Consider the following 12,502-nt stretch of genomic DNA (forward strand, 5'->3'; position numbering starts at 1 on the left):
TTTAGAAAAAAGTCACAGTATTCTTAAAGCATAAATTTGTTAAAAAGGTAAAAACAGTTCTAAGAATCCTCTAGGGTCAATGCTACTCACGAGATCTGTGTGTGAAATACATAGGTAGGGAAATTATCTATACATTTATACTCTAATATAAAGACCTTCTGGCAATGGCACAGTACAAACTCTCAGGAAAGGCGACAAAAATATACAATGTCTTCACGTCACATTTGCAGATTAAAATGTAACTACGGTCTCTGGCAAGCACAATAGTTTCAGCGATCCAAAAAAACACACGACTTCTCTTCAACCAAAATAAAGGACACCATCTTGTTAGTTCAGCTATCTCGACAGTTTATGTCTTTTTAATACAAAAATAAGGACAAATATAAATTAATATATATTAAAAGAATCAGATTGATACATGGGGATCTACTGAATAAGTACAGGTATTTATGATACAATAAATACTTGTCATTTATGACTTGGGGGAGGTGGATAAACGGAGAGTAGTATATTCGACCTGGCAGGTAACGTGCCTCTACAGGTGAGACCATATGCAAATGTGTGTGTGTTGTGTAGTGTGTGTGTTGTTCAGTAGCTGTAGAAAACACCACACGTTTGAGCACAGCTGTGTATCTGGGGGGCGTGCACACAGTCTCAGAGGGTTCAGGAGGGGGAAACTGCACACTACAGGTGGTGAGGTGGTTTTCTGGTGTTGAAAAGGGGGGTTTGAATCACTGCCCGCCCCCCCCCCCCTTCTCCCCATGCCATAATGCAGCTCCTCCCTGTGGTGAGTCTGTGGTACTACCAGTTAAGGTTACTCCTAAAACACACGCAACTCACGGACAGGAAGCAGGAAGTGACCGTTCAGTCCTCCAGGGAAGAGACAGTGTGGCACACCGTTGGAGTCATCGTGACCAACAAAAAGGAGGTGTGAGGAAAAAGTCAACTTGTGTTTTGCTTTGTTTGTTTGTTGTTGTTTTTTTGTTGTTTTTATCTTTTTTTCTCCACTTCATAATAAAAAATAAGTCTGTTTTGTACTTACAATACAATTCAACATCCCCATTGAGGAAGCATCAATCATCAGTCCAGCACTGACACGAAAAGAAACCTTTTTTTTTTTTTTTTTTGATATTTCTCTCTCTCGCTTTCTTTTTATTTCTTTTTTTTTATTCTTTTATTTTTTAAGGGGTTTAAAAAATAGGGTTGGTGAGGAATAGGGACCTTGGGCAGCCGGGGACGAGGATCAAGTAAGGCGGGCAGGAACACAGAATAATATCTGGGTAGGAGGAGGAGGAAATCAGCCAAGGATATTGTCTTTCTTTCTCTATGACGAACACTTTGTACAGCCACACTTGACCACTTTCTCCACTTCCTGGACAAAAGAAGAACCATCAGTGCACTGGAAGGTATATTTCCTGCGTTTGCTGCGGAGGGGGGTGCAGCAGGTGCCTTGTCCGTCTGCTCCCCCCGCGCAGCTGCCCCGGCACTCTAGGCGGGAGACCTTCTCCTGGGTTTGGCACGCCGCGTAGCCTTGCTGTCTCTGGTAGACATCTCGGATCCGTTCGCCTCGGCAGGCCATCTCTGCAGCCACGAGTGACAAGAGAGAAAGATTCTTCATTATCCACATTTTTTTTTTACTGATGTTCTGAAGAACTCAAGTTATGTAGATGGTGGAAACAGTATGGTCAATATTCAAATGTGCTTTTCTAACTTTATCAAATCCCAAATAGGGATATTTTTGAAGAAAAACCAAGAAGAATCACTTCAGATACACTACCGTTCATAAGTTTGGGGTCACCTATACAATTTTTTGGTGTTTTCCATTAAAAGTCACACTTTTATTCGTCAAAAGAGTTGCAAAATAAAGAAAATATAGTCAAGACATTGACAAGATTAGAGATAATGATGATGTTTTCAGCTGTGCTAACATCATCGCTCCAAGGGTTTTCTAATCCAATAAAATAATCCAATAGCCTTCTCATAGCAAACACAATGTACCATTAGAACAGTGGAAATGGGCCTCTATACACCTATGTACATATTCCATTAAAAACCAGACGTTTGCAGCTAGAATAGTCGTTTACCACATTAACAATGTATAGAGTGTATTTCTGATTCATTTAATGTTATATTCATTGAAAAAAAAGGACTTTTCCTTCACAAATAAGGACATTTCTAAGTGAGCCCAAACTTTTGAACGGTAGTGTACATCTTACATGAGGTGAAAACAAGGTGAAACACAGACAGTGAGTTGTTTTTTATTATTTCTGGGATGCACTGGAAAGAAACAGGAAAGAAGAAGACAAATCAGGAAAAAGGAGACAGAGACAGTAAAATGTGAGCAGGTAATCTCACCTGTGTAACCCCACGTGTGGGATTAACAGGAGGCTCAGGGGATGCTGAGTTAGAAAAGCAACAGGGTTAGAAGTGTTAATGCAGAAACAGGAAACACAGTTAGGCACACAAGCTGTAGGAGATCACTTTATATTATTATAGCAGAAATCAACAATAGAATAGATTATTTGAAGAGGAAGTTAAGTTGTGCACAAATATTTACCACGTGTTTCCTCACCTCTGTCGCAAGCCTCTCCCGTATATCCACTGTTGCACTCGCAGTACGCTTTACCCAGGCCGGAGACTCTGCATTTGCCATGTTTGCATCGAGACAGACTGCAGGGATTAGCTGCGTCCTGGTCCTGCGCGTCGCAGAGAACGCCGGCGAAACCCGGCTGGCAGCGGCACGAGTAAGAGTAGGAGTTGATTGGAAGGCACGTGCCGTGGATGCACCTGGTGAACGGAGGTAGTGATGCAAGTTATTTATATTTCCACCAACGTTTAGTCCTAGACTTGGTAATGGTCTGTATTTTCTAGTCTCGTCTTGATGAGCTGCTTTAAAAAAACTACAGTTTTGCCATTCACACGCTTCAACATGGGGTTAAGTGTCTTGCTCAAGGACACATACTGGATACCGACTAGCAGAGCCAGGAATTGAACACACAACCTTCCAGTTGAAAGACAACTTGCCATACCACTGAGCTACCATGGCTCAATCTTAACTCCTCACTTTTTTTTTATACTTTCACTTCTAAAATATCCCTTTAAGGTACTTAAAGTACAAACATTTACAAAGGTCTTTAGAAGTCATTACAACAACCTTTTGGAGGAAAATATCAAATGACATTAGTGAGCGATTAGCTTGTGTTGTTGTTGTTATTATAGTTTTTATGATGTTTAACATGTTGTGTTGTTTTGTTAATGTGTTTTATTTGGCTGACAACTGATGAAAATTAGGTCATAGCTAACTCTGGCGCAGCCACAAAGCTGACAGCTGTCCCTGTCAAATTGTCTAATAAATAATAATGATCTATGACTAGTGTTTGTGAGGAGCCTCGCTGCTATATTTCTGCATTGTTTGTTTATAGACACCATTGGCTGACGGATGATAGGTGGGAGACGATAAAGATGTATTTGCACTCTGTTCTTAAAGCCATACAAACACAAAAATAACACTCACTTATTGCCGTCACAGGGGTTGTTGACCTGCTGGTCACACAGCGCTCCCGTCCAGCCCGGGTGGCAGGTGCAGGTGAAGCCACGTTGGCCCGTTTCATGGCAGTCGCCTTGGACGCAGGCTCCTCTCTGGCACGGCTGACAGCCTGGCTCCACCCCGTGACCCAGCCACTGTCTGGTGGTGCTCTGTGCCGTCCCCGAGCCTGGAGCTGCTGCCGGCCCCAGCCCTGCCCCCAGGTCCTGGAGCTTCCCGTTGATGTACAGGTTGCGGAGGCAGCCGTGGAAGCTGGTGCCGTTGCGTCCGCCCGAGCTGTGCTGCAGAGCTGAGAGACCGCCAGACGACGGGGCGCGCTCTGGCATCCCTAATGGAAGATAAGGAATAAAGGAAGTTATAAAATTAACCATGTAGTGGAACAGCAAATTGAAAAATTACATAGTATTTACACATTGGATGCTTACCTCCTAGGTAAAGTGGGGACTCTATGTTGAGTGTGGATTGTTTGCTGATGGAGTTGATGGATTTTGGCGGCCCGCCGTCAATAGAGAGGGACAGAGTTTGATCCGATGCGACCAGCTCCACCGCATGAAAACTGCCATCATTCACTGTCTCCACACTGAGAGAAAGAGAGATAGAGGACGGGGAGGTTCAGTTTGTGTCATCCATCATGAACGTGTCGTCGACTGCAGTGCCGGCGTTGTCTTAATGTGTACCTGTAAATAGCAGAAGGAGGGTAGGAGCCCGTGTCATAGCTGACCCTGAGGCGGCCCCTGTACAGCTCCATGGCGATGTGATCGTTGTCGCCTTTATACAACAACACGCCGCTGTCCTCGTCTGTAGCAATCTGAAGACACAGCAGCAGATCAGTGTGTAAATGATGTTATTTACTGTGGTGAAGGAAATATTCATGTCCTTCGACAGTTTTTCAGTTATTGCTCATTTGAGTCAGAGGAATAAATTAGACCTTTTTTTAATAATTATCATTATTATTACTAATAGATCTGTTATGATAGAACAATGGTACAGGACAATAAAAGGGATACATATATATGTACATATATATATACATATTATGTATATATATATATGTATATACATATATGTACACACATATATATGTACATATATGTATACACATATATGTATATATATATGTACATACATGCATGTATACATATATACATACACATACATGCATGTATACATATATACATACATGTACACATACACACACATATATACATATTATTACATAATCAGTAAGTAAGAATGTAGTGAACTGTTGGTTGCAAAAAGAACTCCATTTGAGTGGTAGTCTATAGGAAAATGAAGCATCTAGATGCAATACTCTCTTTTAGCTCAGTATTTTGTTTATACCTGATTGAAATATCGCACTATCTGGCTGTCGTTTGCTGTACAATAAGTAATTTAGTGATGTAAAAGTGTTTAGTGTTAAAATGTGAGCCTATGAAGTGACATGACAATGAAATACTGCACCTGTAGGCTGATGTTGGTCTGCGGAGACAAAAGGCTGGAGGGCAGCTGCAGGTAGGACTCGCGATTGACAAAGTTGACGCTGACGAGCGTCTCGCAGTGCTCGCCCTCGTAGCCATGGAGACACTGGCAGCGGGGGTCTGCTCCCACAGTGACGCACTGCGCCCCGTTTAGGCACTCGTGGTTGTCGCAGGGGCTGGTGCGAGGGAGGACCATCGGGGGGGAGAACTCGCAGAATAAGCCACTGGGACACAAAATTCACACATGGTGTTATTTCCTGAAAATGGAGTTCGTATGATCATTTGATTTGGTTGTAACTTGGTCGTCAGGGTGAGTGGAAATTGTGGGTTATCACCAAATTAAACGCTTTATTTCTCCCCCCCCGCCCCCAAAGCCCCAGTTAGACACCTGTCATACATCTGCTAGCATCATTCTGCATCATGTGATGAGCAAATAATTACTTTTTACACTAGCCTCAATTCTCAAACCATGAAATTTGTCCTGTATCTCAATAAAAGAAAATAGTGTACATTGCAATAGCTGACACTGAACACAAGGGGGACACAATACACTGTAAATACACACCATAGAGATTATACAAGTGAGAGCTGTGTTTTTCCACAAAACACTTTGATATGATTGAATATTATGTGTGATTTCTTAGAGAACCGCCTCACCTGTATCCATCAGGGCAGATGCAGGTGTATCCGTTGATGGCGTCGACGCACTGGCCTCCGTTTTGACACTTGTTGTCTGTGCAGTCGTCAAAGTCCAGCTCGCAGTGCTCGCCTATGTAACCTGGAGTGCACTCGCACCTGCAATGCACACACACACACAGGATGAAGTCGAGGGAGGCTGCTTTTAACGGTGTACAAATATCTTAAATTCATATTTTTAGTATGAGTATTGACTGTTTAGATCTCGTACTTGTATCCCTGTGGGGTCAAAATGCACTTTGAGTCATGCTGACATGGGTTCAGCTCCGGAGCACAGAAATCCAGTTTCTCTTCACACAGCTCGCCTAGAAACACACAGAGCGAAAATAAAACACATAAACAAATCCTCCAAACACTTTCTCCTCCAAAGTACTAAAGTATGCATTCTTTCAGCGATAATTTCACCATGATCCAACTCCCTTACAGCAGCTTATTTCTTGCTTATGCATCTCAGTTGAGTTTCCCAACGTGAACACAGAACTGTTTGTGCTGCATGTACAGAAATGTGTGTGTGTGTGTGTGTGTGTGCACTCTGATGATGGATGACTCTCCGTTGGCCAGGAACAATGCAACGGCCTGATAAATGATCCCATCTCTGGGAATTTCATATTCCCGACGATATTTCCTGAGAGTATTACCAACGTTTGCTGAAACTCTGAACTCCCCCGCTAAAGAAGTGACGAGGCATCGGGGAATAAACCAATACTCGTGACAGCGTGAGTCGAGTCGAGTCTACTCTGGGAATAAGTACATGATCAATGAGATGAGAATGCCTGAGAAATGAATGGAACATGCGTTTGTGTGTTTTTATGCTCCGGACCTCTTGTGTCTTGTGTTGGGGATTATGGCTTTAGCTGCACTTGATTCATTGGTTTTTATTTGTGTTTAGTTTTGTAGTTTGCTTTTTTATTTCAGTTTAGTTTTAGTTCATTCAAAAAATGATGTAGTAGTTTCAGTTTAGTCTTAGTCCTTAGATTTTCAGGTATTAAGAGAAAGCCTTGACTTGTAGACGCTGTAAAGGATGAAAGAATGTGTGACACCAAATGTGGATTATCAAATCCTTTAATTTAATTCTTTAAAACCTGCAGGTAAATCAAAAGTAAAACTTCAATGGTCTGTATTACAGAATGAAGTTGTGGGGAAACGAAGAAGGAGGTAAATTTATCTACAATTCAGTTTAGTTTTAGTTCGTTTTGCTTTGTTCATTGTAGTTTTTATTTCGTTTTAGACTTAGTTTTCGTTCACTATAATAACCCTGATTCAAGCATGGCAGAGAAACACTCTGCCGATGATGACACGTTATTTTATATAATTTTCTCTGCAGCATATCATGCAATCGCTGCAGATGTCGAAGTAACTGTCTCTCTGTAAGAAAAGACTCCCGTTATAGGTCTGATTAGGCAAATGAGTGTTGTTGTCACTTAAATAACTTGATTTCCTTAGTGCAATATCCTGTTTACCACACCTTTGAGTAGGGATGTCTTATTTCTTATTCCAATTTACTCATTTTCCAATAATGCATGTTACTCCACGATGATAAAAGTGGACACTGTGGTTGATTTTTGCTGTTGTTTCGTCTCCAACAGAAAAATCCTCCAAACCAAATTGTTTACCTGCAAAATATACTACACCATACTCAAGTATGACATGTATACAGTAAGCAACAAGCAGGGAAACCACAGATATGCGAGAGCATTTGAACATCAAGGACATGCACTGCAAACATGGAGCGTAGCTGCATACAGGATGTTAAATCTGTGGCGTTATCGCATTTCTAGGGAGCACGGATAAAGCACAGAAAATGAAGGAAGGAAAGGAAAGGACGCAAGGACAGTAGAGACAGGGTGAAGAACAGACCGACTAACCTCTCTCCACCTCATTGGTAGCAGCTGCAACCACGGAAAAAAACCCAAAAACAAAACACAGACGACATATGATAGAAAGCAGAAAACACAGCGAGACACAGAGAGAGACACACAGCGCCACAAAGGTTAGCCGTCAGAGGTGATTAGCACAGTGAAAAAGCAGACAAACAAGTAGCAACACACCAGTTAAGACATAAAATATGATCTGTCTGGCTGTTTATTCACGTTAAAAAAGATTTATTCTTCATCTGTGTGTAGGCAGAAACGTAATTAGAGGTCGTGCGCAGGTATTTACGACCAATAAGTCCAAAAACATGCAGATTAGGTCAATTGGACAATTTAAATCGACTCACTCTGTGCGTGTGAGAGTGGATGGTTATTTGTCTCTATATGTGTCCCTGGAAGACAAGTCTATGTTTTGAACCTTATGAAAATATCTTTGTTTGAATTGTTCCTTATAATAATAATAATAAAGTCAGTGATGCAGAAAACAATAAGGCAGCGGTATAAAACAAAAGATGGAAACAATCTTGCACGAGTATTGTCAAAACTGTTTAAAGTTGTATTTATGTCACAGGTTGTCAATTTACTGCTATTTCTCTGGGGGGGAAAAGAAAAAATAACCCTACAAATCCCCACCCTTTTGTATTCAGGGCCAAATTTGGATACATTCTATACCTCTATTGCCACTGCTTCATTTCCCTGGCAACAACACCTCTAACTTTAATTTTTAGTATTTAGAATGCACCTTTAAATGTGTTTTTTTTAGACTTTAGAACCACACAAAATGACATAAATAGTATAGGGTTGCGACATGATTCTGTGCGTCGTTAAACGCGTGTTACCTGTGTATTCCGGCGAGCACATGCACGTGTAGTTGTTGATTCCGTCCACGCACGTGGAGTTGTTCTCGCAGTCGTTATCTTCGCAGTCGTCGACGTTGATCTCGCACGCGTCGCCTTCGAAGCCCTCTGGACACACACACCTGAGAATACCACAGAGTTCATGTGAGCGTGCATCAAATCTATTACTTCTACACACACACACAGTACAAGCTCAGAGACACTCACCCACATACAGAGCTGTATATTATGAGTTTAATAAAGAGCTCTTATGCGCCACAGACTCAAGTGGACTAATATCTCATTATAGAGTCAATGACAGCTTTTCATGCAGAAGATTTCACCTCTGTGCCCAGAGAAGGAGAAGAAGATGGGAATACAGGGAGGGAAATGAAATGAAGAAGTAATAGAAGAGACAGAGAGAAGCAGGATGAGCTGTGATCTTGGGTTGTTCTAATTGTCCGTGTGGGTGGTTCAGATCTGCTTGGAGGGAGCAGACAGACATTAGCTACCCGCCTGTTAAAACTAAGCAGCCTAATGAAGAGAAGGTGATTCTCACAGCAGGGCAGAGGCAGACTGGAGACATAACTGGTCCAGTGAGCAATTTACCTCCCGTTAATTCTTTCCCATCAGTCATTAAAAGGTGCAGCACCATTAATGAGGTGAGCTATGCCCTCTGATATCGACTGGTTTCTATTGCCTCGTATTTTTGTTTATTTATATTTTTATTTACATGTGAATAATATTTTCTGTTAAACTGTTGAAAGAATTTTGATCTTATTTAACAGTTCTTAAGTGTTAACTACATTACTATGATGGTTTAGTTAGTTTTGCAACACAACGGACATTTTTACATTCCCTATACTTCCGTAACACACAACGTTCAAAGAACGTTCCCCTAAGGTTAGTTAAAAGCAAACCAAAAACTAAGGTTTAGAGGTTTCGGTAAGAGCCTAACTTTCCTTAAACGTTCCCGTTCACGTTTTACAGACAATTTTACATATGAACCAAAGTGAAGTTAGTAATTTAATAAATATGAATATGAAAATAAAGTCATACACCTCTTCTTCAGGTTTGGTTTAAACAATTTTAGACTTTGCTTCTCATGACACGCACACACACCAAAGTGTAAAAACCCACAAAAAGAAATCCTCCTTCTCACCAAAAGTTGCTGTTTTCTCCTTCCTTCAGGTGGCACGTTCCACCACTCTGACACGGGTTACTGATGCACGCGTGAATGGGCTCCTCGCAGTTTTGGCCCTGAGTACACACACAAACACACGCGTTCAGACACACAAACCTCAACAGCCGGTCCTTTTGTGCATCAATTTTCTTCAAGATATTTTCACTTCGTATTACCTTAAATCCATAAGGGCAGGTGCAGCGGTAGTAGTGCACAGGGTCATTGGAACAGGTGCCGTCGTTCTTGCAGGGGCTGGAGAGGCAGGGCTCGCACTTGGCCTGGATACTCATATCCACTGGACCTGTGTGAAGGAAACACACACACATACATGATATAATCTGTATCTGACAGGTGTGTACACACTTAAATGACTGTACATGACCAGAATACTAAATAACATTGTTACATCTAGCATCATTTCAATATAATTTATGCTATATGTTAAAACTGCAGTGCAAAAAATTTTATATAACTTATTTCATAACTTTTTAACAAATGTGTGTTATATTATATTATTATATCAAATCATATCCCTCAGTCAGGACTGATAGTATTACTTCACAGAGCCTGTTTTCAGATGAAGGACACAGTGATTAACATTGTGTCTGTTCAGTCAAGACCAAACATTAGGGGGTGCTGTTGAGCCACAGAATACAAATGTTTTTCAGGTTTTGGGGTTTTGTTTCCATGCATGTTCAAGCCACCAAAAATATGATCAGACATGGAAAAAGCTCAACAAAAAGGTACGCACTGCAGCTTTAAGTTATGTATATGTTAATTGGAAAAAATAGCATGACCATGTCATGTACAGAGGAGACATATCCCCCCCCCATCGAAACATCAACATTGAACACTTGGGACACACAACGCCGGTGAGAACATAAGGAGCAGAGTGGTTTCAGCGGATCAGGGTTCAGAAGAGAAGGAAAACTGGGCTGGGGAGAGTCAGTCAGGAGAGACTGAAGAGGAGGAAGAGCAGTTACTTTACCTGGCACCAGAAAACCACAAGGCCCCAGGACGTCTACAGTGTGTCAGTTTAGTCAAGGTCAGAAATAGGTGTTTTAGTCACGTGTTCATGGGAAATGCTAAAATAATCAGCTCAAGAGTAACAGCAGTAAATAAATAAATAAATATATATATATATATATATATATATATATATATATATATATAAACTTAATGTGAATTAATTAAGTCCAAGACATTTATTAGTTTCCACTGAAAAGCACATACTATTAGACATAGACATACTATATACAGTATAACCCTCAAGGAATTATTCCATACATGGTCACAAGTAATAAAACAAGGTTAAATAAATTAGTTAGTCTGCTTAAAGCTATAGTTTATGGACAATAATGATAAACTGGATATGTCCTTCTAATATCTTTATACAGTCCAACCAACCACATGAGATTGGAGATAAAAGACATTTTAGAGTTCAGCTTTTTGTTTGTTAAATCGCTGATTCATTGACTTAATTCTATTATTATTTTTACTTGTGGACGTGCTGTGGTCCAGGCTTGAAGTTTACATTTGTCCTTCTTTGATATTGGAAATCATATAGTTAAAAAAATACCATATAACCAGAAAAAAATAACAAATAAAAATGAAATAAAAGACACAGTAAATACAAGATATGTCTAACATGACATATTCATATTATTTTGTCTTCATGGGAAGCGACAGGTAACGTCACCCTGACAGCATCAATAAAAACTCACCAGACACGTCATGATTATTACCCTATTATTATGACCCTAACGCATCACTGCTGTCCTTTACCTGTGCAGGTGAACTTCTTGGAAGGCGTGGTGAGCAGCAGTTTGTCCGTCATGTCTCCAGGTCCGGCACAGCGGGCTATGCCTGGCTCCTTGTAGCCGCTTTTGACCCAGTCTGACAGCCACTGCATGTGGCAGTCGCAGTACAGAGGGTTGGCGCCCAGAGCTCTGTCAGTCAGAGGGACAGGAGAGTGAGCACAGAGGCATTTTAACCTCAGAATCACTGTTATGTTTCAGAGCGGAGAACAGAGCCAAGAAAGGAACACGTGTCACTAAGTACTGGTGTTGTACGCGTAAGTACAGTGTGATTAGAATAACTGGTGACATCTGATTCTGACAGCTTTACACACTTTTAATCAATTGTGACATGTTATAACTCGGCAGCTTTTTCTTTTCCTCTTTTTTTTAAAGGTAACCAATTTGTGTTCAATCAGGCAGAGCCCAAAAGTCACACTTACATCAGCTTTTTTTTTGGCGTCCGCTGACTCGTTCATGCTCCACGGAGATTCATTAGCTTCTTGGCTACCATCCTAATTACCAGTCAAACTCGTGCAGGTGTAGCAAAGCAACCCTTCAAAGCCTAACACTCATCTGCGATGGTTTCATAGCAACATGCTGCTAAGATTAGCTGCTATGATTTGACTAAACTTGACATTATCCACTGTATCAATGTGTTTTTTTCGTCCTCTCTTTAGTTGTCCACTAACTGCCCTGTCATTTCAGATCCCTGCAGAAACCCCCAGCCTGCTTCCTCACATCCTCACCTGCCACTTTGAGCCGTGACAAATTGCAGCTCGGATTCTTTGTGGACATCTTTGCAGAGATGAAACTTCTTCTTTTTAACGGCATCCATCTGTCCAGCCATTTGAAATAAATGCTCAATCATTGAAGTGTCCCTAACTGGCCTATTACAGAGGTCAAAAAAAGGGAAAATAGAGCCAGTGACAGGGTTGTAAAGTAATAGACTAATCTTCTCTGGTCTGCAGAGTATATCAGTAGATGTACTGTCAAAAGCACTATCCATGGTGCTGATCCTGGTGAGCACTACTGAGCAGACACAGACACTCCCTCACTGTTATTCCCATCAGCAAGTAACACTATCTCTCTCTCTCT

The 12,502-nt window shown here is 41.1% G+C and overlaps 1 protein-coding gene across 1 annotated transcript in view; it reads right to left on the reverse strand.

The window, feature by feature from the left end:
• Positions 1-783: 783 nt before the first annotated feature.
• Positions 784-12,502, reverse strand: part of slit2 (slit homolog 2) — a 77,881-nt gene continuing 66,162 nt past the window's right edge. The window contains exons 23-34 of the mRNA XM_083909631.1: positions 11,394-11,557; positions 9,785-9,909; positions 9,588-9,685; positions 8,429-8,568; positions 5,930-6,023; positions 5,680-5,817; positions 5,006-5,246; positions 4,222-4,352; positions 3,970-4,124; positions 3,515-3,872; positions 2,573-2,787; positions 784-1,581 (exon numbers count right to left, since the gene is read on the reverse strand). Of these exons, the coding sequence (XP_083765757.1) occupies positions 1,325-1,581; positions 2,573-2,787; positions 3,515-3,872; positions 3,970-4,124; positions 4,222-4,352; positions 5,006-5,246; positions 5,680-5,817; positions 5,930-6,023; positions 8,429-8,568; positions 9,588-9,685; positions 9,785-9,909; positions 11,394-11,557 (2,116 nt within the window). The 3' untranslated portion in view covers positions 784-1,324. The remainder of the gene's footprint in view (positions 1,582-2,572; positions 2,788-3,514; positions 3,873-3,969; positions 4,125-4,221; positions 4,353-5,005; positions 5,247-5,679; positions 5,818-5,929; positions 6,024-8,428; positions 8,569-9,587; positions 9,686-9,784; positions 9,910-11,393; positions 11,558-12,502) is intronic.

The sequence above is a fragment of the Microchirus variegatus genome (genome assembly GCF_963457635.1).
Source record: "Microchirus variegatus genome assembly, chromosome: 23".
Classification (NCBI taxonomy): Eukaryota; Metazoa; Chordata; class Actinopteri; order Pleuronectiformes; family Soleidae; genus Microchirus; species Microchirus variegatus.